General features: G+C 33.2%; 2 protein-coding genes and 1 long non-coding RNA gene across 5 annotated transcripts; 1 reads left to right on the top strand and 2 right to left on the bottom strand.

Moving 5' to 3' along the window:
- Positions 1 to 275: 275 nt before the first annotated feature.
- LOC122310648 (protein trichome birefringence-like 2) lies at positions 276 to 4,908 on the bottom strand. 2 transcript variants are annotated; one of them, XM_043124735.1, is made up of 6 exons: positions 4,439 to 4,907; positions 3,657 to 4,348; positions 2,787 to 2,979; positions 2,507 to 2,697; positions 2,100 to 2,258; positions 276 to 810 (listed from the first exon to the last, which is right to left on the bottom strand). In XM_043124735.1, exons 1-6 carry the CDS (start codon positions 4,619 to 4,621, stop codon positions 468 to 470), a joined length of 1,761 nt encoding a protein of 586 aa, XP_042980669.1. In that variant the 5' UTR covers positions 4,622 to 4,907; the 3' UTR covers positions 276 to 467. The 2 variants fall into 2 exon arrangements, with proteins under 2 accessions (XP_042980669.1, XP_042980668.1); XM_043124734.1 differs by having other exon boundaries at positions 3,657 to 4,908.
- A 2,783-nt stretch (positions 4,909 to 7,691) lies between these two features.
- LOC122309868 (protein NSP-INTERACTING KINASE 3-like) lies at positions 7,692 to 14,167 on the bottom strand. 2 transcript variants are annotated; one of them, XM_043123599.1, is made up of 12 exons: positions 13,416 to 14,167; positions 13,141 to 13,298; positions 12,507 to 12,645; positions 12,291 to 12,362; positions 11,932 to 12,075; positions 11,712 to 11,783; positions 11,562 to 11,621; positions 11,379 to 11,473; positions 11,138 to 11,284; positions 9,895 to 10,236; positions 8,694 to 9,085; positions 7,692 to 8,252 (listed from the first exon to the last, which is right to left on the bottom strand). In XM_043123599.1, the coding sequence occupies exons 2-12, from the start codon at positions 13,241 to 13,243 to the stop codon at positions 7,935 to 7,937; spliced, it is 1,884 nt and encodes a 627-aa protein (XP_042979533.1). In that variant the 5' UTR covers positions 13,244 to 13,298; positions 13,416 to 14,167; the 3' UTR covers positions 7,692 to 7,934. The 2 variants fall into 2 exon arrangements, with proteins under 2 accessions (XP_042979533.1, XP_042979534.1); XM_043123600.1 differs by having other exon boundaries at positions 13,141 to 13,570; positions 13,692 to 14,167.
- A 7,693-nt stretch (positions 14,168 to 21,860) lies between these two features.
- On the top strand, positions 21,861 to 24,007 carry LOC122308789. Its single transcript, XR_006242236.1, has 3 exons — positions 21,861 to 22,738; positions 22,837 to 23,244; positions 23,755 to 24,007. It is a non-coding gene; the product is annotated as an uncharacterized LOC122308789 (long non-coding RNA).
- Positions 24,008 to 26,376: the final 2,369 nt, after the last annotated feature.

The following is a 26,376-nucleotide window of genomic DNA, read 5'->3' as shown; positions in this document are numbered from 1 at the left end:
CGTAGAAGTTGTAGTTCATATGTTTCAATTAAACGGAAACACAATGCTTTTTCACATGTTCAGCTTATCCGGAGAACGCATATAACAGTTAGCCATTGCGGGTGGAACAAGCAAAGAAACTGAAAAATCCTTAATTATACGGCTTAACTCTCTCTCTCTCTCTCTCTCTCTCTCTCTCTCTCTCTGCTTTGTGTGTGTGTGTGTGTGTGTGTAAGTTTCATGGGACATGTTAACTATTATGATATGAACCCCATCCCTAAAATCCAAGGTGCAAGTGGATGAAAATATTCATTGCATTTATAATGGCATTGAAATGCAAAATACACATTCTGCCATCTATGCTGAGCCTAAATCAAAACGCGCGGCATATATAAGCTGAGACATGATACATTTGATGTTTAAAAGAAGTAAAAGACAGGATTTATATGAAGAATAATAAATTAATATGCAATGTGTACGGACTCTATTCAGTTTTTCCAAGACCCCTTTCCAGCCTTTAAGAGAGAAGCATATAATAGTTCATTCCACGTATCTGGTACTCCGGGCAAGCACCAATGGCTGCAATCTTGAGATCTCTCGGCGGCAATCTGTTCTTCTACCGTCTTGTATTCCATTCTATGAATAGAAGGATGTCCATCTTTTCTGTAATCTGTAAGCCTGCTTATGTTTAAATAAACCACCGGAGTCCTTGTTTCCAAAAGAACATGCTCTAAAGCTCTCATTTTTGAAGGGTACTTTGCTAAGAAAGTTTGGTTGAAAATTGGCTCTGTTTCTTTATGGCATTGTCCTCCTGAGTTCCACTGGCCTCCTCTGCAACCACATCAAACAGTTCAGAAAATTATAATCTAATGGCACATACAAATAAGTAGAGACAGACGAAGAAACACATCTAGCTTCTACTTACGGTGAAAAAAAATTGAAGGATAAAACATAAATTTTGCCAGGTTCCCTTATAAGGTGTCAAATGGAAAGCAGGATTAGATAAATCAAAATATTTTAGAGATAATATGAGGAAATAACTCCCCCTGTAAACAATTTATTTTGTTGAAAAAGCCAAGAAATACTGCAAGCTGTGAAAACTTTTCAATAAGGCACTATTGACATAGTGTCAATGCAGCAACCGATGCTATGTATAGATGCCTAGGTGGCTAAAATTTGGGACTTGGAATGGATATTGAATTAAGCTATCTATATGTTGTATACGTTTAGTATATGTTGTATGGACTCTTAATAAATCATATCTAGACATGTACTCCAAAAGCACTAGTCAAAGTTACAATTGTAATCTCTTGAAACTATTATAAAGGAAAACAACTTTTTCCCTCCCAAATAATGTGGCTCCATTCATTACCTTACTATACTTAATCGGGGGTATTATGACAATGTCATTCCTTGCTTTTTGGCTAGGTAACAATGTCATTCCTCGTTGAGCCAATATACATCTTAGAAGTAGTTTTTGCTGTCATTCCAGATACAACTTTGACAAATTGCATCATCAAACTACCGAATGGTTGCAATCTGCACCATTCACTAAGATATGAACAATAAGATTATGTCAAGTGGCCTATTTTCCATTTGTCGTAACTATTAGATTCTAACCAAGGATGTACAATGCATCTTCTTCTTAGCAGTTCGATGATGCAATATTTGAAAGTTGGTAGTTTGGGGTGCATATTACAAAATACTTGGCTCAGGGCTGCAGAGTGTAATTATTCAAAAATTACTATAAATACTTGTAATATTCCATAGATCTACTAAAAAACACAGGCTTTCCCAACATTCCTCAGTTATTTTACAAATATACAGCTTCAAAGAATGATCACATGCTAGAAACAACAAATTAATAGACATATATTAGGTCCGGTATATGTGAAGAAAGCAATCTAACTCAAGGCCGCTTAAGAATGGTCAAATCTATCTCTGTAAGTTTGCACCTCGAGATTTTGAATGGTGCATGAGATTGAACATTATAAATTTACTTTCTTAGCCTAATAATTTAGAAAAGCTAAAATATTATGGTATTGTAAGAATGGAGCAACAAGAAAAATTTATGCCATTTATACGTGGAGGTAAAGTAGAGTAAAGAAATAGTCCTAAACCTGAAATGGGTAACTGAATATCCTCTGAAGAAAACCTGAGTTCGATTGGCATTGACGCTCTTTTCAATCCATCTGGCCCAAGTTGTGAGAGCCCTAGTGTACGCTTTCAAAACCTTAAGCGTTGGGTGCACATAGTTGCCTTCTTGGTAATAGTTTTCTCTGTAGAACCACCAATGCCAAGATATAACAAGAGATAATTTTGATGATTGGCAGAACAATCATACAATAAGAACGGGCGATTGTAACATGGTATTTGGGAAAGTTCAATTTAAAAATCAGTTGCAAAATCTTTTTTCTTTCCCAAGCAGCAAAATATGGCAACCCATGGCATTCGACGTTTCCAATACCACAGTGCCAGGCATACACAATATAGCAACAAACATTAAACAAGCAATGACAACACTTACCCTCTAGATGTTTTCTCATGCGTCCACCAGTGGCCTGTATTGAAGACTATAACATCGGCATCATGATACATTGAAGTTGTCTTATCCATCAAATCCAATCTTAACGTCTCAAATGATCCATTTCTACCATTGAAAGATGATTCTCTAACAAGGAATGGAGAACTAACAAAATCCACCGAACAATTATAGTCCTAAAATAAAGCAAATACACAGGGAATTAAAAGGGTCACATCTTAAATTTGTTTTTTAGAATAATACCAGAAAAACTCCATATACTTACCTCAAATCTGAAAGCATAAATTCCCTTCTTCTTGAATTCCCTCTTTCCTGAGATCTCATAAACTCTAGCTTTGTTTCTGACACTTTGGCGGAGTATGCACACCATAGATTCCCACATGTTCCTATTCAGTGAATCTCCCACAAAAACTAGCCTCTTTCCCCTCAATCTTTCTAGAAAATCAGTAGCATTCAGACTGAGGATAACATCAGAAATTAACAGAGGAATAAGAAAAAGGATTTGTATCTTCAATTCTGGGGTATTAATAAACACTGCACTTCTAACATAATTCACACATCGAGCATTCTAGACTACAGATCAAAATGAAAACCATAACATTATAAAGATTTGGTCTAGTAAGGATTATACCGATGGATCAATTATCCATAAATAGTGATAATTAAAGGAAGTTCAACAAATCTGGCAATATGTTGGAAAGACCATGTGATACTTTCACAATCAAACAATAGGTAATACTCCTAAAGTGACAACAGATTTTCTACAATCGCCTCATGCTTATTCATCCAGTGTCTCACGTCTGTCTAGTGAGAGCTTAGAGAAGGTCTCACGAACTTGCATAAGTTCGTTCCATTTCAACGTAGACTCTACTATATATTTGCAACTCAATTGGACTAAATTTTGTTACTAGAATACGCCAAGTCATTATTTTTACACGAACACCGAAAGTAAAATCCTTTTCTTTTATAACAAAACATGTAAGAAAGGTACGGAACGCATCATGCTGACCATAAAACTTCCCTACAACATAACTATTTAATATATAATTCCTAAACCACTAGGCAATCAATAGTTGATTTTTCAGTTCATTTTTCCTCGCATGCAAATCGGCAAAACTATCAAGATAGGCCTTACGTTGGGATGTTACACCCATTTGGCTGCCATCTCCATTTCACATATCCTTCATCTGGCCTCCCATTAAGGTGACAATCGAAATCCTTATCAATGTGAGGGCAAGAGCCAGCAGGATAGTAAGGCTTGGTATCATCTCTCACCCATCTACCATCAAAGATATCACATGTCTCATAAGAACCACTACCCATTCTCTTTACTGAAGAACCATACTCGTCCGAATTATCTGGACGATTTACCTCGGAAACCGGTTCTTCTCTAGAAGGGGCTTTAGCAAGTACTCCATTATGTGAAAAATTGCTCACATTATTTTTGTCTGTCACACTATTCCAATTACTTGAATTCCTCACAAGTTTCTTTTTCTCTGAATCCGCATCTTTATCAGAAAGGCCGGGATTTACAATAACACTTCCTTCTTGACCAAGCACACTTTCATTTTTTAGGCTCTCGGAGGAGTTTGCAGAAGAATTCTCTAAAACTACTCCTTCAGAACCCAGAGAATCCCCGCTCCTAGCAGCCATTGAACCATTTGTTTCTTGAAGAGAAAAGCTTCCATTATTAAGAGTCTCGGTGAAATTCGCCGAATGGATTGAACCGATCCCTCCCACATTCGCCTCCTTAAGACCTTGCTTCTTAGATACACCTGAAACATTTTCTCCGTGGGTCTCGTGGGGCCCCTTTCCTTCTTCACTCCACTGCATTAAGTCCACAGAGTTAGGCAACTCTGAAGTAGCATTAGTAGAAGAATTAGAAGGAGAAGAATAAGAAAAGTCAGCAGTACTTGCCAACGGCAATGGCCCTTCAAAACCCTGCAGCAAAGGTGTCCGTGTGGGATTCTTCAACGAATTGTTCAGGAAAAGTGCAACAAGAACAAGGAGAGAAATTCCAACTCCCAAACCAAACCCAGAAGCAATCTTTTTTCTTGGAAACTGAAATGGCTCTGAAAACGGCAGTTTCTTCATATCCATGTCCGAGAAAAACGCATGTCCCCTTTAGCGGCAACGCCACACACACAAGCAGAGAGAGAGAGAGAGAGAGAGAGAGAGAGAGGTGTGAGGGAAAAGGAAGGAGGAGGAACTTCTGTGGAGGAGAACAAGATTTGGGAGTTTGGCAAAGGAACAAGATGTGGGTTCCGGAGATCACAAGATTGAAGCATAAGTCCCCTCGCCCCACCTGGTGTTTATGTAAAAGAAAAGAGAGTAAATGCGTTGAGGAAAGTGTAACTTGTGTAGGAAAAGGTTTCTACTACTCTGGATACTCTACTGCCTGTCCTCTTCTGTTCTGTACCGTTATCTTCTACGTGGTGTTGGAGTGGGACTGTGGGAGAGCTTCAACTCTTGAATTTACTCTAATGCCCCTCCTTTTTCTGTTTCCTTTCTCAAAATTTTCGATTTTAAAAGCAATAAAAAAAAACAGTTAAAAATAAAGAATATTCAGAAAATTAATCATTTTTGGCCCAATAATATTATCAAATTTTTGGATTATTTATATTATAAGATTTCATTTATCAAAGAAGTTTTAAATTTTTAATTAAACTTTATGAACTTAAGATCTTATCGTTTTAATAATATGAAGTGTATCTTGTATATCATTTTGTAATTATAATTTTTAAATTAAAAAATAATAAATTCTTAAAATTTTTATAAGTAATATTAAATACAGACTATATATCATACAGTTCTTAATTATGCAAATGTTGCACACTATTTTTTATAAAAAATGAGGTCTATTATTAAAAAAAATTTATTTTTTATATAATTTTTATATTTATTTATTTTTTTTAAATAAATACACAGCATTTGTCAACTCTATAGCTAAAATATCATTTCTTTCGATATTTGATATTTCTAGAAATATCAATAAATGATATTTTATTAAACAAAAAAGAATGTTTGATATGAAATGCAAAAGATATTTATATTTAAAGTTTTAAACGTAATTAATAAAGTATTCACATTTCACATTAATTCTAAAGTAAATAAATATTTAATTATTTATAAAATAACATAATTTAAAGTAGCATTCCCTCTTATCTGTGAAACACTACAGGCATGGAATAATCTGGTATACGTACGTAATTAGTATAACCGCTGGAGGGGTACTTTCGTCAGCCCACGAGTTCTCCTAAGCCTGTTCATGTGGTTGTGAACCACACGGACCGACAAAGACTCGGTTCCCGCCGTCGAAAGTCTGGACACGTGGCGTATCCGAGACTTGTAAAAGCTCTGTGTTTGTTTCGATGCAGTGGCACGTGCTACCGTCTGTCTTGGAAGCTTAAGTAACTTTTGCACCGTATTTCTCAGCCAGTAATAATTAGACACGTGGAAAATTATGCAGAACAGTCCATCCCTGAGAAAATGAAAATTTCTGTGACCGTGACAGGAGCACGCTGATTCTGCAACACTGATCTTTACTTTTACTTTCAGGTTTTTGTTTTCTACTTAATTTGTAGGGTAAAAGGATGAGCGGTGCTACTCCGCCTAAGTTTGACCGTACGTTATCATAATCTTCTCTTTTTCGATATTATTTGACCACATAAAATTTTTATCTTAAATATAAAATTTTTATTTTATCATTAAAATTTTTTTAAATTTTCATATAAAATATAATAAATAATTTAATTATAAAATATAATAAATAATTTAATTTTTTTTTAATTTTTTCAAATTTTAATATAATAATAATATTAAAATATAATATTTTAATATTTAATCTTAAAACTCAAAATTCTTATTTAAAAAATCTCAATGGTCAAGCAAAACTATTTTCTTCTTTTTATTTTTCTTTTTTTTTCACATTTTTTAATATATTTAAATATTTTTAAAAAAATAAAAAAGTACATCCATACACTTAAAATCATTTATTTAATCACTAAATAAAAATAAAAAAAAATATGACGAAGGGTCACTTTGATCAGATAAATGGAGAAGGCATACAACGCATTTCTCTTCACGGATATGGGAAATGCTTTGGCATCCCGTATGATGATTTTTCTTTCTTTTTATTCTAGTGATTGAGTATGTATTTTTCAGTAATGTGAATTTTTTTTATTTTTTTTAAAAAATTATGAATATGAAAAAAAAATGAATAAAAAAATGACTAATTCAATGAGTTCTAGGGCTACATCCTTTGGTGGATGTAACAGGACCTTCATGGATATGGGAGTGAGATGAGAATTTTGTGAGGGAAAATATTATTTGAATCAATGGTTGAACTATTTTTGTTTTTTACTTTTTTAAAATTTTTATTCTTAAAGATTAAGTAAGTGAATATTATTAAGTTTATATATTTTTATAATATATATATATATTTAAAGATGTTAAAAAAATGAGTAAAAGAAAAGTTAAAATAAAATTTTGAAATACACTTATCGATTGACTCAATAGGGAATGCACTAATCAATTGAATTATTAATAGAAACATCGTAACATCATCATCCTGAATATAATAAAATAGTTTATAAATAACAATGAGATAATTTGAGTTAGACACTGTTAATTAGCGAGTTGAGATAAATTCAAATAAAAGTTGAAAATTGAATAAAATATTATTTTTTAATATTATTATTATTTTAAAATTAAAAAAAATAAATTATTTATTATATATTATGTAAAAATTTAATAAATTTGTAATAATTAGTTTTTGTTCAATGATTTAAAAAAGTTAAATTATTTTTTATTCTTTGTTTGAGATAGTTGTAATAATTAGTTTGAAAAAATTATTATAGTTAGTTAAAAAGTATTTGTAATTGAGTGATTTTTGAAAATGAGATAGTCCAAGTCATGAGAGAACTTTGAAACGGAAATTTTTTCCAATCAAGCCCGAGAGTCAGTGAGGACAAAGCTATATTTAAATTTTCCACCATCCGAGACTGTTTTTTCCATCACAGCTTGAGCTAAAAGAAAAAAAATCCAAAACAAGTAATAAATCATTTTCCAGATGGATACAAACCCTACTACACTAATAATATGCTTTTCTGGGCAATGTAAAATCAGTAAGGCATTTTGTCAGCCTGAAAGGCCCAGTTCAAGAACAAGATAAAGAAACTACAAGCAAATCTATAACCAAACATTCAAGACTTGTTCTGACAAAAGCTCAATAAACTTAATTTAATTTTATGTCAAAGAAAGAAGATAAATTTATACATGACTTTCCTTTTTCTTTACACAGATGAATACATGCATTCAGCAGCTCTCAACAACAATCAGATATTCTCATTCAAACCACTGCACTTAATGATGCCTTTTTTTTTGGGGGGGGGGGAGATAAAAAGGACAAAAATTACCTAGGGCCAGAAAGCTCCATTGCTTCCACCACAAGTGAAGATTCTTCTATAAAATTTGAATATCTTTGAGGAGGGTTTTCACAAGATCTAAACCCTGGCGTCTCGACCTTCTGTGAGGCTTCCCATTTCTCAGCTAAGCCATCCCCTTCCAACATTTTTAGTACTTCCGACATTTTTGGGCGGCAAGAAGGATTGAATTGAGTACATATGAGGGCAACCTGAACAATTTCTTCCAACTCAACCCTGTCAAAATTGCCCTTTAGATCCTTGTCTACCATTTGATTTAGTTTTCCATCCTGGTGGAGCTTCTTAACCTGCAAAAAGAGTTTTCCTGCAATGTAAGATGTATCTACAGCAAGAGTGAGCAAACTAAGCCCACTAAAACTAATTCCCTACTCTCCCCAAGTCATGAGAGAAATTCTTATCATGCTTGCATTGATGGGGATTTAATTTCAACAGTAAAGTACAATGCAAGTTACTTTTTAACTGTTCCATCATTTGTTTCAACAAGCTACCTTTGGAGAAATACGAAAAATGCAAAGTCAGTCCTAGAAATAATTAGTTTGAATTAACACAAAATATATCACAGCAGGGCCATGATTTTCATTTCCACAAACAAATCGCTTTAGACCTCTGAAAAACTTTCAGCCAATTTTACATTTGCAAGATCATCGAAAATTACCAAGATACGCTGGACAGAGAGAAGGAGAAACACACAGAGAGGAGAGAGACAGAGACAGAGACAGAGAGAGTACCCAATCAAGCATTACACCTTTCTGATTCACCGAGCGTCCGAAATCTAATGCCTTCTGACCTGTGATTAGCTCTAGGAGCAAAATCCCAAAGCCAAAGACATCAGTCTTTTCTGATGACTGGCCTGTTGACAAGTATTCTGGAGCTATGTGGCCAACAGTGCCACGCACAGCTGTGGTCACGTGAGATTCTCTGTGATCCAAAAGCTTCGCCAACCCAAAATCTCCAACAACTGCCTCAAAGTCTTCATCCAGCAAAATATTTGCTGCTTTGACATCACGGTGGATAATTTTGGGGTCACATTGCTCATGCAAGTACACTAGCCCCCTTGCTGTACCTAAAGCTATTCTCTTCCGCATTGTCCAGTCTAAAGCTGGCCGCCCACGAACATGATCTGAAAGAAAAACCAAAATCCCGGCTGCTTAGCAATGGACGGCTGAACAGCTTACAAATTAATTCCCAAATTGGCTACAGTAGCTACCTTGGCTCAGAAATTAAAAAAATAAATAAATGAAATGTATTATTAGCAGATTAACGTGTTGAGGGAAGTGGTTCATTGAACTGAGACTTCTAATCAAACTTCTGAAAATGGGGGAAAATGTCAAGCTTTTATGTTGGACATGTTAGAAGGCTATAATTGGATGCATGGACAAGAATTTTAGTAAATACAAAAGTTTAATTTAAATGCAAGAAAAAGTTCAGAATTTCGACAATTTTGGTGATAATGTAATATTGCGTATGATTTTGCTGGTGAATCGGGGTTTGGACCAATCTGGTACGTGAAGTGCAGCATTGGTAGCTAGATAGGTTAAAAAGATAACGGTAAGCTGCACCATAATGTGAGGAGGTAGGGTGGTAACAAGGTAATCTCAGGCAATGGAGCCGATCATCATGGCATTTGAGGGCGTGCAAAGATTTTATTGCTGAGATGATGTGTACATGCTGGGTTAGAGCAAAGGAAGCAAAATTTCTAAGGGGCTAGTGTATGCAGCATGGAGCAAAATTCCTAAGAACTAGTAGTGGACAAGGAAGTAGAGTTGGGTTGGAGCTAGTGTACGTAGCAGTGAGGTAAAGAAGGCAATGGTGGTGGCAACAGCTTTTGTTCCTTATTAGAGGTAGCCAAAGGTTTCACAATTCTTTGGTATGAAAAAAATACAAGTGGGGATAAGAATATAACCAACAACTAGTTCTCTGTTAGCTAACCTCTTAGTCGAGAGGCTACACTTCCATTGGGCATATAAGGGTAAACAAGGAGCCGCTCATTCTCAGTCGAGCAGAACCCACAAAGCCTGAGAAGATTCCGATGGACAGCTAAACTAATCATCTCAACTTCTGTCTGAAATTGAATTTCACCAGCAGCTGCATTAAAGTCCTTTAGCCTTTTAACTGCCACCAGAGTTCCATCATTCAAGCATCCCTTGTATACAATCCCAAAACCACCTCTCCCTAGAATATTCTTTGAGTTGAAGTGGTCAGTTGCAGTACGAAGCTCCTTGAATGTATACCTTCTCAAATGGCCCAGGCATACCTCAGGGTCATATTGATCTGTTAAATGACACATTTTAAGTGAGAATGCAAGGATAATCACACAGTCGTGAAAAGAACAACCTTAGATGCAGCACATCAGATTCCTATAGAGTTCTGATAAACAATATAATCTTACAATCAACTGTGTTGATACACACATTGAGCAAGACACCAAATACAGGATTGAGAGCCTCAACTATTACTTTATCTTAAGGTGCAAAACTGGTAGTGAAAATTGTTTTTTGACAATCAAATTTCTCCATCTCTTCCTTACTACACATTTGGATTCTCTCTTTCTTGATTGTAGCAACAGAATAGTTTATTGATCGCTGAAGCAGCCACTCAGATTCTCAAATTCTGTGCACAAATTGGCTGATATCAACTCACTCTGAATCCCAAGGTTTTAGAACAAGATATGACAAAAGCTTGAAATACTTTCAGCCGCATATGGATATGGAATAATTATGGAGAAAAATAATATTCAGCCAGGTAGCGTTTTAGGAAACTGAAAAATGAAAACTGTTCAAAAGCATGAGAACAAAAAAACACTTACTGATGAAATTCCACACATATACTGAAACGGGTGTTAAATATATTCCATTTGTCTAGTTGTAAAAGCTAGAAATTGCAGCTTTACACACAAAACTTCAAAATAGTCGAGATTTTTCAGCAAACGTGCATCCATGTGTGCACCCTTTAAAATACACAATATAACTAACAGACTTTTCCAAAGTAATAAATGGCTCACTGTACAACAAATTATGACATGTGACATTTCCATGTTGATGAACACCATGTCCAGTGCAGTGTCAAAACTAACATTGCCTATAGTTTGAAGAATGAAAGAGCTATAAGACCATCTGCATTAGTGAAACTGATATACTAAGAAATGGCAAATGAAATATATAAAGCTACTAACCGTTTACATCGAAGAAAATCTGCTGGTTGTGTCTGTAGCGCCACCAAACAACTAACCCAACAACAAGAATGATGAAAAAAACAGAACCAAAACTTGCACCAAAAGCAATCGCCACATGATGGCTTTTTCTTTCAGAATCTGATTGACCTAAGAAACCATAAATCTCATCCAAGACATGTCATTAAAATGTAATGTAGACGCTAGCTGAGAGAAAGGAAGAATATATAACAGTCATAAACACCTTTCAGGGCGTCTGGTGAGAAGGACAGTGGCTCTGGAAAGACAGCAGAACAACTGTTGTTGGCCTTTGGACAAATCAAAGGGTTACCGATAATTCTGAAAGAGAAAATAGAAAGAGAATTGACAATAACAAACTTCTTTAAGGTAATTAAGCATTGAAAGAAAGGTGGAACAAGTGGCTCACTTGAATGTTCTTGCTGATATTTTTGGCAACTTGCCACTGAGATTGTTAAAAGAAAGATCCCTAGATGTTCAAACTATAGAAGTGAATACATATTTTTGATAAAATACATGGATGGCAGAGTAAATTACTGAGCAAAGGACAAGTACATACACGAGAGTGAGACCTTCAATATTGGATAGAGACTCAGGACAGGGTCCAGTAAGGCTGTTGTTGTTTAACCTCCTGACTTGCTCAAAAAACAAAGTTAAAGCTATAAGAGTTCAGAAAGCTAGCACCTGAGCATGTGCCAAACTGGACAACATTCAATTCAGGAATTTATTTTGCAAGAAACCAAAAAAAAAAAAAAAAGTATAAAGTCTCTGAAACTTACAGATAATTCAGGTTCTTCAGGGCCCCCAACGAACTAGGAATTTCACCCCTGAATGTATTGTTGGAGAGATCTAGTTTCTGAAGCTTCTCCAACTTTCCAATGGTAGTTGGAATTGGACCTGAAATGGCATTGTTCTGCAGCAACCTACACATTTATAGAACCGTAGTTTAATATTCAACTTGAATGTTTTAACATTACCCAAACAAAACTCTCATGTTGAAGAAACCTTGGCGTTAATACTTGAAACAAGATGGAGTAAAATTAAGACCAAAAACAATCAACACAACAGAAGTCATAACCAGCTGCCAAGAACAAACAAAGTCCAATCTAAAATCAGTGAAAATGATGTAATAACTTACAGATATTGCAAGTTAGGGAGGTCTCCAATCTTTGGTGATAAGGTACCAGACAAGTTCTGGCTTGGCAATCCTCTGTTTAAAAAATAATAATGATGATAAACCTTGACTGAATTGAGTTCGAACTGAAATGAGCTAATTAAAATTATTGTCCTGCTTTTCTTTGACCAAAGTTTATAGGAAGATGCAGGCAACTTACGAAGGGACAAAACGACTTACAAAGCAGAAACATGGCCATCGCCATCGGCAGAACAGGTAACCATCCTCCAGCTACAGGGATCTACAGAATTAATGTCCCAATTCTCCAGAACATTATGCGGATCAACCAGATCAGTTTTTATGGCCATCAAAGCTACAACTGTTGAAAGTTTAGGGGCAAATGATAACGTAGAGTTATTCCGTGTATGAAAAAGGAAATTACAAAAATCAAAATCAAAACAGTTGCCCTGTAACCTCAGCAGTATCACGCTAAGATATAGATGAAATGTAATAATTGAGGTACGTAATAACGGGTAGTTCGGCTACAATGGTGAATCCTGAAAGCATGAACTTAAAAAAAGCAAGATTTTCCTCCAACCCCAAATTTAAAAATTAAGGACATGCATAACGTGAACAGTTAAACTCTTTGCTCTTCCCATTCTTAGCCAGAAAAATAAATAAAATATAAATAAATAAAAGGAAATAAACTGCTAACCTAACTCTTAAATTCAATTATAAGGAACAGTAATTATTTCGAAAATGAAATATATAGGGAAAAAAAAAAGAGAGTGAGAAATAAATTCAGTAATCAGCAAAAGAAAAGAAGAGAGAGAAGTTCAATTGAAGATCATCAGAAAATCTGCGGGGAGCCGACCTTCATAGTTTATTCCAGTTGGAGAAAGCGTCGCAGAAGAACTTTTGATCAATGCTAAAACCAGCAGACCTACTTTCCAGAGCATGAGACTACTTCTTTCCATTCTGTATTCTCAGTTTCGGCAAAAAACTTTACTTTCTTCTCCCAATTAGTACCCACTGATGAAAACCACCATAACCAACAACAAAACAAGCCATTCGCAAATGATTTTACTTCTTAATACTTTCCTTATCCAAATAAAAATCTCAGAATCATAAAAGAAGACCCACAATTACCAGACCAGGAAGTCAGTGCCTGTTTCTTTTAGCTTTTTTGCTCACCAGCAAAACTCAGTTGCAATCAGTTAAAGCTTGAAGATACCAAAGACCCAGATGCTAACATAACTTGGCCACAAAACACCCAGCTCGGAAACACTGAATTTTGAAGCAAACTGAATGAAACGAGCACCATATGAGCCGAGACAAACAGCAAAATGGAATTGAATTTTCTCGAGAACTCAAGCAGCAAACATCTAAGCCTGAAATTCTGAGATCCTAGAGATCTGGGAATACCGGATGCGATTTCTATATGTTTTGGGCAATCCCCACGAACTCCATGTGAGTATGCAGTTGTTCTCCACCAGCACTGCTCTGCCCGTCTCTGTGACTCCCTCCTATACCATTATCTTCTTGTTTTTATTATAATTTTTTTATTTTTTGACGAGCACAAATTAAAGATCAATGAAAATAACTCACGCGGATGGAACCAATCACGCAAAGGCCACAACAAAAGGCCAAAGTGGACACAGATATAGATACAGATGCAGCAGACCTCTAATAAAGAAAATTTATCTGTGTTTTTGTTTTTTTGTTTTTTTAACTTTTAAAAAACACAGAGACAGTGAAAAACTGAAAATGCGTTTGGATTGCCTGTTGAAAAGAGAAAGGGAGTATTGCATAAAGTAAAGAGCGAAAGGACGTGGGGGCGGGACTGAACAGCGAGAGCAAGGGGATGTATTCCATGGCAAAGATTAGAAATTTGCAGGTCACGTGGTTGTATTGTCTTGGCCTCTGTTGGCTTTTCGGCCTCAGTTTGCTTTTTTGAAGATTTTAATAATCACATTATGTTAAAGATTTACAGGCCATGGCCCACCTTCCTTATTTTAATCTTTTCTTTTCTTTAAGTATAATATCCAAAAATAAAATTAATTTTATTTAAAAGTCTTCACACCAATAAACTATCAATATTTATTATATTTGATATGCTGTTTAAGTGTTTATACTAAAAATTTAATAATTTATAAATAAATTTTAGAAATTATTTTATCTGTAAATATTAGAAATTGTTTCATTTATTGTGATAACCGAGTGGATTATAAGAATTCACATAAAATTCTCTAGAATACAAGATTTAAAATCCTCCAAAAATCAAAATATTAAAAATCGAAACTCTAAAAAATCCTAAAATTTCCCTCTCGATATTTCAAGTCATTTTGAAGGAAAAGGGCTTAGAAGGCAAAGAAAAGGCAATAGAAGTTTTGAAAAAGAAAAGGAAATAATAGAGATTGTGACATAGAAAGGAAGAAGGGCAGGTAAGGGTGGATAGAAAGGGACAAGGCGAATCCCATAAATGGCACATGAGATAAGTTTATTTATTTATTTATTAAAAACATATTTTATATTTATAATAAATATCTATTCGATTTGGTATTAGTGAACTACATCTTAAAATAAAAAGTTAAATTAATCCTATCATTATAAAAAAAATAATATTTGTAGTCTTGAAATGCGTAAGCGTCACGCAATTCTTTTAAAAGAGAGAATAAATACGAAACTTATACGATAAAAAAATAATTTTTTAATAGTAAACTTTACTTTTTAAAAAAGATTGTGTGACATTTATGCATTCTATTACTATATCTACTATTATTTAATAGAAATTATTTGTATACTTTTAGAGTGCAAATCACATATATTCATTTTGAAAAAAAAAATCACGATTTAAAATTAAATATTTTTATTTGAATTATATGTAAGACTTGTACATTCTAATAATACAATATTATATCTAATATTACGGTAAGAAAAATGAGTTAACCAATAAAATCAATTCTAATTGGTTTAAATATCCATTTTTATGAATGAGAAATACTTTTTGCAGTCGGGAAATATAGTCGGCATGCAGTCGTGAAAAAAAAATGAATTAATATGAGATCTACATGAAAAAAAAAATTATTTTTATAACTTTTTTTTATTCATGTAGGTCTCCTGAATATAAAATAATTTTTTTATAATTTTTTTTATTCATTCCGTACAACTGACTGCACGCTAACTGCATTTTCTGACTATATATAGCAAAGCCCTTTATGAACACTCTTCTTCCATTTTTCTATTTTTTCAAAGAATTTCAATACTTTAAAAGGAGTTTGTTTCATAAAAAAAAAAAAAAAAAAAAAAAAAAAAAAAAAAAAAAAAAAAGGGGAAAGGGAGTGGTGGAAGTGCGTGCCACTGTGCGAGGGTATTTGTATTGTACCCATCGTTATTCTTTGTTGGACAGCGTGAGAGAGAGAATCTCAAACAGGTACGCCCACCGCAACATATGCCGCATGCCTTGCTGCACCTTCTACTGTTACTTTTATAATTATTAAAGGGCTGTAGCCCAGCTGAGTCGGTCTTTCTCTTCGACTTTAGGCTCGCTCGAAAATCTTGAGCTGACTTTCCGATTTTTATCTTCTTTTTGTTTATATACTACTACATTGATCAGTATATATCAATATTTTATATATGATTTCTACTTACTAATATGTAAAATTATTAAGTCATACTAACTATCTATTTTACAAAATTTTGTTTTTGATAACCTTGAGTGTCCGGGCCAGCTTATGCGCATCTTGACTAATCCTAAGGGGTTCTGAAGTTAACGATCAGGTAAATCCTCCAGTGGTTTTGAGGGGACTCGAACTAGTGACCATTGAGGAGCAAACCCAATACCTGATCAATTGAGCTACCCCTCGAGATTAAAAGACTATAATTTAATGATTTGAGTATCTAAATAAATAATATACACTCTGGGGTATATTTAATATTATAAACATAAGTAATTAGATTTCATATTATTTTATTTAATTATAAAAATCGCTATGCTTATATTATTAAATAATATATATATATATATACACACATCCATCCAAAGATTAATAGGTTTTAATCAAGTGAAGTTGAGTTTAATCAAAGTAAGAGCATGGTTACTCTTTGATCATCGTTATCAACCATAAATTCTTTTTAAATTTTAAAAAACCACCGTAATAAGACATTAAAAAGAAATAAGTTACTAAAAATTATATTTATTAAAAAATACCAACGTCATGTGATTAATTGGCAACTAATGTTACATTAAAAGAAAAAAAGAAAAAAAAAAGAAAAAGAAAAAAGAGTTACGTAGATGTGAGGCAGGCAATGGGATACATGCACCAAACCCCACGCCAAAGGTATGTTTGTCGTTTTGGGAGAACTGAATATTCTCCAGTCTATTATTAAACTGTCATTCATCGGAGTAATACACACTGCTCAATGCATTTTTATAGATTATAAACAAAAATATTTATAAGATTTCACAGAATTTCAGCAACCCCAAATCCAGACCCTGAACCCCATATCCAAGGGTATTTTGGTCTCCTTATACAACTAAGCAAGTCTCCCAATATCACAAACAGTATTCATGTTAAAATAAGTTGGGTTAAGTACAGTCATTTTTATATTTTAATAACTATATATAAGAAATACAGAGAGGTGCATGTGGGGGGACCCAAACTAAAACAACAGTCTACTGAAAGATGGAGGTTGATGAAAAAATACACCTACTTTTATAGTGGTGTTTTCTTCTCCCCTGTTTGATTGGGAAACCCAGTCCTATCCAACATCAGTTCAGTTGTTGCTCTTCATGATTCCGCCTAACTTTTTCTTTAACTTTTTTCTTGCGAAAAGAGACAGCAGTGAAGCAAAATAATAATAATAAAAAAGCAAAGCTTTGAATCATGAAGACCGACTCCCAAAAAGCATACTAGAAAGTGGACAACATATCCCCTAATATATGACACATACACATACATACACATGTGGAATAGCTCGGTGTAAACACGTTGACGCAATTCTCTGATCGGTGTAGCTTTAGACGTCACGGTAGATATGAATTTTTTGGGGGGAAAAAAGCAGAGATGATTTAACGGGGGCCCATGAGTAGGCAACTCGAGCAATATGTCGAAAAAGTGGGTCCATTTCGCAGTCATCGATCTGTACTGGTAAACCAATATCCACCAAATTGGATTTATCTCCTTCTTTTTCTTGGTATTGGTGGCAGTGGTTATAACTTATTATATTTATACTAACCAAAATCCTACTGAATAGATTGTATATTCCTTTTTTTATATCTTTGTTTTCTTCTTTCATTCGTTGGTTCTTTCAACTAATCGAACAAGAATAATGTTAGGGCGATTATCAAACGTGCATATCGAATAAAATGGCATATCGAATAATTTCAGAAGACACCAAACATAGGATAGTTTCGAGTGCCGATGATGAGATATTTTTATTTAAAAAATTTATTATGTAAAGTTATGTATTAATCTATATATAAATATTAATTTATTTATATTTAAAATTTAAATTAATATTATTTTTAATAAAATTTATTTTTTAATTAATCATATTAAATTGATATACATATTAATACATAATTATATTTATAATTAAATTTTTCTTTCGTGTAATTAGGAAATGTTATGTTATTAAAATTATTTAGAAAAAATATTTATTTTGAATTATATGATATTTGTGATAAAATCAGAATATCATGTAAGAAATTAATAATTGTTCACGGGTCTCTGCGTTTTAGATCTAAAACAATGGCACTGTAAGTCAAATCTGCTTTAAAGATTGGAAAAATTATTTTCACAGTTATTGTTGGAAATGGGGTCCATCTTTATTTGAGCATCGCGTGTATGTAGGGTCATAGGCATGCGCATTTGCGTTGCCAAACCCAAGACACTCAAGGCCAATCATTTCACTTTTACATATTTTAATTTACTTTTTAAAGAAAAATTCAAGAGCTAATAAACAATATTATTATATTATTATTATAATAGAATATATATTAATTTAAAAAAAAAAATTTATACATTATCTCACTAAATAAAATATGATATATTTTTTATTATTAAATAATAATTTTTTATATAATTTTTTTATTATTTAATAATAATACATATATTATATTTTATTATTTAATAAAATAAAAATAAGATAAAAATATATTGTATAACATTCCCCGTTAATCTAATAGGTAGAGGTTTCCTTAAAAGAAAAGATTAGTTGTTCAATTCTCCTGATTGGGTATTGATTTTAGTTAACACTGTCGTGCGCTATTCATGGACTAAGCTTGGGCCCGGCTTTCCCAATTCTTGACCTTGGAGTTAGCTTATGCATTCGCTTTTTATAATTATAAATTTATTTTAAGGGCTCAAAACTGTTTCACGGATATTCCTAAATTTTATAATGAGCTAAAAATTCTGAAATAATGCGCTTTAACCTAAACGTATGTTTGGAATTGAGGTGGTGGGTTACATATTTTATAATTTTAAGATTTATAATTTATAATTAACTAATAAATTTTATTATTAAAAAGTTATTACCACATGTTTAAATAAATATGTTACATTTATTTAGAAATAAATTTAAAAAATATGTTTTGAAGTATAAATGATGATTATCTAATTTTTAAATGATTATGACTACATCTTTTAAAGTTTAAAAGTTATAAGTATCTTAAAATTATATAGATATTTTTATCCATTAATAGTTGATAAGTGTAATTTTTACATAATTTTTATTATATATATATATATATATATATATATTTCTTTTGATTTTTTTTTTCCATCTATAAAACTATTTTTACACTTTGTTATTAATCTTCCTCTAGTTCAGATTTAACAAACAAATGGGTCTCTAAGAGTTGTCTAATCTGTCCTCTACTCCTGGAAAACAAACTATCTCGTTTGTTAGTATTATTCGCACCAAAATCTTTACGAAACTATAAGTTTCATTATTTTCTCTGGAATATCTCCCCTTGCTCACCCAATAATGGTTTTATTATTATCTCCTTAAGTTCAAATGTCATCAATTTTCTTATTAATTTCTTTTTTGATTTTGTCATTGCAAACTAAAGCTAGGATGAGCATGGCAAACAGCTGTAGTATATAGCTTGAATGGGTTGGTTTGATGGATTAGGTGTTTTAGTCTTGAGGATTGTATTATTATTTTGATGGAGACTACTTCATGGAGATTTGTGTGAGAATTAATTAATTGAAATTGTGTGAAATAGACTGAATGGGTTGGTTTTAATGGATTAGGTGTTTTGGTAATTATTTGATATGCATTATTTGAATTGTTTATGAATATTACAAATTATTTATGCACTGAACTGCAGGAAGTTAGATCAGTTAATGGATATTTGTGTGGCTTTTCTTTCTTTATTTCTTTTTTATAAAGCAGTGTGGCTTTTCTTGAAAGTGATTGCTGCTTGCTTTAAAGTGTTGCTGATTATCGAATTTATATTATAGGAAATTTAGATTAGCAGGCAATTAACTCTAATTTTGTGTATTAGAGTTTGGATAAGAAAGGGGGTGATGGAAAGTCCTCTAAAATTTACACGATAGTATGATCAGATGTTGATGTTTTTGTGACATTTTAGCATGATATACCTCCATCTATCATATTTGATGAGAAAATGATTTTGTTGCTTAATGGAAGTATAGTTCAATTTTGTTTATTTTAAAGTTTTTTTATTTATTCAAGATGTACTAATTGTAAAGCCTTTTTTTTTGATAAGTTTCTTGTAAGGCCAGTTTTAACCTCTCGTGGAATTATGCAACTCATCTTCTCTCATCATAGGAAAAGGGGAATAACACTCATTTCCGCTAACACCATTTAGCTCAAATCTCCCAACCATGGTGTGTTATATTTTTTAAAAATTTGTAGGGTTGTGTTGAGTTGATATTCATGGATTTTGTACATGAATAACTTGTGTGATAACATGTTAAGATATACCATCAACTTTTCTAAACTTTGAAAATTATATGCACGTGCACGATTACTATGGAGAATTTCTTACATGGTTACTAGTTCTTTTGCAACATCCAGATGGCTACCAATATCCAAGCAACATTCAAGTAGTGATATAAATGTTTTCTTGAATTTTTTTTATAAGTTGTTTTTTTTTTTTAAAGATTACTGTCATAGATTTTTTTGTTCTTTTATCAGAATGCTGGTTACCCATCTCTTCTCAATACTACTGGATCCACCACGAGCGAAAGAGTTGATATAAAGGAAATAACCGATTCTAGGGAAACTGATATTTCTTGTACCTCTGCAAGAGTTGAAGAAAATAATGAAGATAGACCAAATTCAGTGAAAATTGAGGATGGAATTGCCTCGACATCTCAGTTAGAAGATGAAATTGGTGGTGATACGATAAAGGAGCCAAATCTGGGGATGGAGTTTACTTCTTTCGAAGAAATAATGAGTTATTATAAACAGTATGCTAAACAATGCGGATTTGGGGTGATGACAAGAATGACTAAGAAGAGAGATGATGAGACTGTTAGATATGCCACCATTTGTTGTGCTCGTGATGTGAATGCCCCGTAATAGGACATTGAATGTCGTCAGACCATGTCCTATAAGAAAAACAGAATGTAAGGTAAAGATTAATGTCTTAAAAGTTGATGGAAAGTTTAAGTTTACAACAATTCATAACATCCATAACTATGGCCTTAGTCCAAAAAAATCTCATTTCTTTTGATGTAATAGACAAGTGAGTGATCAATAAAAAGAGTCATAGATACAAACGATTTGGCTAGTATCTGGATGAATAAGAGCTTATGATATCTTGCCATTGGCGCGGGTGGTTTTGAGTTTTTTTGGAAAACGATTGTCGCAATTATATCAACAAAGCAAGACATTTACGACTTAGCGTAGGTGGTGCTGGAGCGCTTTGAGAGTATTTTTTACGAATGCAGTACAAAAATCTCAAGTTCTTTGCATTGATGGATTTATATGATGACAGGAGGTTAAATAATGTCTTTTGGGCAGACCCCCGTAATAGGACAGCCTATCAATATTTCGGTGATGTGGTTTCATTCGACACCACATATCTAACGAATAAATATGGGATGCCCTTTGCACTATTTGTTAGTGTAAATCACCACGGCCAGTCAATTTTATTTGGAGCATGATTGATATCCAGTGAGGATACGGTGACGTTTGTGTGGTTATTCTAAACCTGTTTACAGTGTATGGGTGGTATAGTTTCAAAAGCTATTATCACAGATCAGGACAGAGCAATAAAGATGCTATTGCTATTGTCTTTCAAGAAAGTCAACATCGATTTTTTTTGTGGCATATATTGAAGAAAGTCTCTGTAAAGCTTGCCTCCCATGCTTCCTACAAAAGTGGGATGAAAAATGTACTAATGAAATGTGTATATGACACCTAAAGTGTTGAAAAGTGTTGGAATCAGTTAATCATCACTTACAACTTGCAGGAGAACGCCTGGCTACAAAATTTGTACATTGAGCATGAGTATTGGGTACTGGTGTTCTTGAAAGAGTTTTTTTGGGCGAGGATGAGTACAACGCAATCGAGCGAGAGCATGATTTTTTTTTTTTTTTTTTTTTTTTTTTTTTTTTTTACGGTTATGTTCATGCTAAGACAAATTAGAAAGAGTTCGTCAATCAGTTTCACAATGCATTGAAAAAGAAAATTGAAAATGAAACCAACGCAGACTTCCACTCATTTAGCGTCACTATTCCCTGCATATTTAGATCTCCGATCGAAAAGAGATTTCAAGAATTGTACACTAATGCAAAATTCAAGGAAGTTCACAAACAAATTACCTATCTTATAGATTTTGATCTAGAGTTACTTAAGAGAGATGGTGCAGTAAAGACCTATCTAGTAGAGGATGGCGTTCGTGTGGAAGACTTCACTAAACTAGTTACATAGTCAGTGAACTTTAGTGAGGATGATGCCGTTGCAAAGTGTTCATGTTGGTAATTTCAGATGAGGGGTATATTTTGTAGGCATATTTTGGCCGTATTCAAATGCAACGGTATAAAATATTTATCAAATCAATATATTTTAGACCGATAGAGAAAGGATATCAAGAAAAGATACATGTTAATCAATAGCTCCTATGACGTTAGGGATCAGCGGGAAGATGTTAACATATATTCAAATCTATTAAATATCTGTTATAAGATGTTACTCATACAGCGGGTTCGAAAAAACATATTGAGGATGCAACACATAATTTGTATGCAATGATTGACTTATATAGTGACAATAAAGAACCCCCATCGATGACCCTCGGAGGTTCCAATGTTGTTACTTATACAACACAAGAGACAGCTACAGATGGTAGTTCACATAAAGTACTCAGTCCACTAGTTGTAAGAGGGAAAGACTGACCCCCATCTCTAAGGAAAACATCCAGGATGGAGAAAGACATGCAAAAAGTTAGAGCGAAGACGAAGAAAGTACAAGTCAAGAGAAAACGTAAACAGGTGCACATTAATTACTTTAAAATATACATTGTTTATGCGGTTTTATAAGTTATTAATGCAAACACTCACAAATGGATTTTTTTATTTGTATATTTTAGAGAGATGGAGGAAATACACAATTGCCGAACACGTGCAGGAATTTATTTGGCCCATCAGAGATAGATATGTGCAATGTTGGACACGTGCAGGTATATTGATTTTGTTGCTATTTATAATGGAGCTATTATATTTATTTTGACGTTTGTTATGTTATTAGCAACCTGTTGAAGACAGCTTAGTTGTTGATATTACTCGAACCCATCGCCGAGAAGTAATGATTGGGAGTCAAGAAAGTGTAATATTTTTACATTTTTTAGTATATATTAATATTGACATTATACTAAGATTTGAATATTAATCCTTACAGATTGAATTTGGGTTGGATGGATCACAACCTGTTGAATTTGGGGTGGATGGATCACTACCGATGCAACCTCGATGATTTTTAAGTTCAATATTGGTAACTTGTAAGTTCAATAATTAATATGCACAAGCACATAATATATGCAACCAACATTACTAATGTTAGATAGCGTTCTTGGTTCTTAACCTTGAGTGTTTATTGGTGTTGGTAAGTTATTAATGCTTTATCTTATTTTTTACAACTTTATTTAATGGTTAAAACGAGTAAAGAAAATCTTAAGCATATAGTACAAGACACATGCAAGGCATACAAACAATAATAATTGTGTTGCATTTACTTGTGGTCCCTTTGATAGTTGGATTGATATTAACTTTGCTCCCTCACCCCTTCTTACTTTTTAACTTCTTTTTTTCTTTTGGATATTACAGTGTTTTTCCTTAATTTTTAAACCTCAATTAAATTTCTTTTGGATATTTACTATTTGGTAGCAGTGGCACCATTACTCCTTGTAGATATTAAGCTATGCATGAGGGCTTATTTCATTATTTAGTTTCTGAATGTTTTAGTTGGTTTTTTTATTGTTGAATTATGGGTTGATTTGTTGTTCTTGCAGGTCCTACCCAACTCTTCCAAAGGGCATAGGAGCTTGCACACAATTCCCTAATTACTAAACATCAATTTCAGATTTTCCAAGATTTGATGGATACAATAGTTTGGTTGAAAAGCTTGAAACTTGTAATTAGCACTAATTTGTTTTGATGTTTCCCAGGATACAAATTGTTGATATTATATTTTGGATATTATATACTGGGTCCTACCCGAATCCATTGTGAAGCAAATTTGTAATTTACTTGTTTGAATTTTTGGTCGCAACATTCAAGGGCAGTAATTGTTGGATATGTATAGTCTCTTGACTTTACATCCAAAGCTGTAATGAAATGAACATGTTGATGTAGGGCAGGGAAACCAAACAACCCACAAGATATGTATGGCCTCTTTCAACTTTTGGAACTCAATTTTATAAGTAAAAGCTCTATCATTCCTATGCTCAAGATAGTTGACCTGTATGATTCTCTAGATGAGGGGTACGTGGAGTTGTGGGAAGAAGACGTAAACAAGTGGTTCTATGAAACGTAGAATAAACAAAGAACTAAAGTAACAATGAACGAGAAAAAGTGACTGCTAACGCATCTTTTATATACCATTAATTTTTTTTTTTTTTGGTCAAAGAAACCTAGGCAACATATACTAGGAGAAAAAATGATTGTTTAGTTTTCATTCAAAATATCCTAGAAGGGGAGCATCCTGAAACTTGAGCAGCATAACTTAAAAAAAAAAAAAAAATCACTTTTCATTCAGGTATATCCTATGCAGACTTGGATATCATATAGATTGATTACACAACAAAAGCATGAAACAATTCATAAATGGATTCAAATGCCCTCAAGGTTCATCCATATGACAATGTTACATACACATAGACATATAGAAAGGTAAAACTAACATAGTAGAATTTTGTGGCTTTAGTCCTGTTACCAGGTGCAATCTACATAGTAGAAAGGTAAAACTAACATATAAACACCGTTACATACACATAGCAACTAACTTCTAACACTAATCCGAACTTATAGATTACTAAATAACATGCTACAACAAATGCAAAAGCCCAATACACTTGGAGTAGTATGCGTAGACGTCTTATTTCAACTTCATGTACAACAAGCACCAACTCCTTCATGAGGGAGTCCTACATGATCCAAAACATAAATGCAATATAAGTGTTTTGGTAAGTGAATAACTAAGTAAAAACCATATTGTATATATAGCAGTAACTCATAAGTTTGGTAAAGCATTAGCCACACTATTATATTCTTTGTAAGAGTGAATCTGTCTCATTTATTAATTCTAAATTAAGTTTGCAAATGATAGCATAATAATAAACCATATTTCAAAACAGAATCATATGGCAAGAAAAACCATAAACAAACTTAACATCATGATTTCTAGCTAATGACACATATATCCTATATATTACTATACACACATACACACACTCCTTCAAATACATAAAATGCATTACTATACTATATACAAGGAATTTACCATATCCTATATATATGGACTAGACCCTTTTAAATTTCAATAAAGTATTTGGTTTCTCATAAAAAATAGAAGAAATTTAAAAAATAACAAATTTAGAAAACTCAAGTATAAATACAACCTGCTTGAATAAGTTGCCACCATGTCTGGATGCAGCTCCTTTATAATCCCAAGACGAAGATTGTATTCACTTGTAGGACTAAGACATTAAAAATAGGTTCTAAGTAATATGAAAAATGAGAAAAATAATATGTAAAGGCTATGAATATGAAGGATATGTAAAGCAACATAGCATATCAGAAACTAAAACAATACCGAAATGAAATTAATAGAATAGCTGAACACTACTGATCAAAGGCTTACATCACCACTAGGGTCATCAAACTTAGCTTGATGAAACAACTGATGAATGCGAACTATCTGTAAAGATGTTAGAGATTTGATAGGTATTTTGGGGTTAAACTCTGGGCCCATCTCACCTGAGAATTTTTTTTAATAAATAAATAAGTTTTATTGATCAAAGAATGGCAAGACCAATAATAAAATCCAATGCCCTAGCTAGGTAGGCACATTAGAGAGAAGGCCACTAAAACAAGCAAAAACCAATGCACCATTTCTTGTAGCCATGAGAGCTGCCAAAAAAGGGCAGTCATCAAGCTTTGGCACTCAAGACTAGTCCTTAACTCAGGCAGACACATAAACACATTCAATATGTACATGCATAAAAATCATTCACACTTCATGTATTTATTCGGGGAAACAGAAACAATTCAAGACTAATATGACTTGTAGTGAGCGAAATGGTTTAACTACTCCATACTATACTATTGTATGGAGCTTTGAAGAGGGAATTTGCAGGTAGACCAATGCCAAAACCCGCCAAAGTGATGCCCACATTAAATCCAACACCACAACCAACTCCAACACAACCAAACATATAACTTGTATTTGACCAAAGCACCTTAGTAACATTCAATGTGATATTAGTGTTAGATCAATTCTACTCCTATTACTCAGCCATCTTAACTAATTACTACAAGATATAAAGAATCATATGGAACAAAGTTTATCTAAAAGGAAAAAGAAATTTCTTGCCGCCATCATATTGTAAAGAAAATGATTTAGAAGTTCCATC

Source organism: Carya illinoinensis, chromosome 5 (assembly GCF_018687715.1).
Source record: "Carya illinoinensis cultivar Pawnee chromosome 5, C.illinoinensisPawnee_v1, whole genome shotgun sequence".
Taxonomy (NCBI): domain Eukaryota; kingdom Viridiplantae; phylum Streptophyta; class Magnoliopsida; order Fagales; family Juglandaceae; genus Carya; species Carya illinoinensis.
This window is presented reverse-complemented; position numbering and strand designations above follow the sequence as displayed.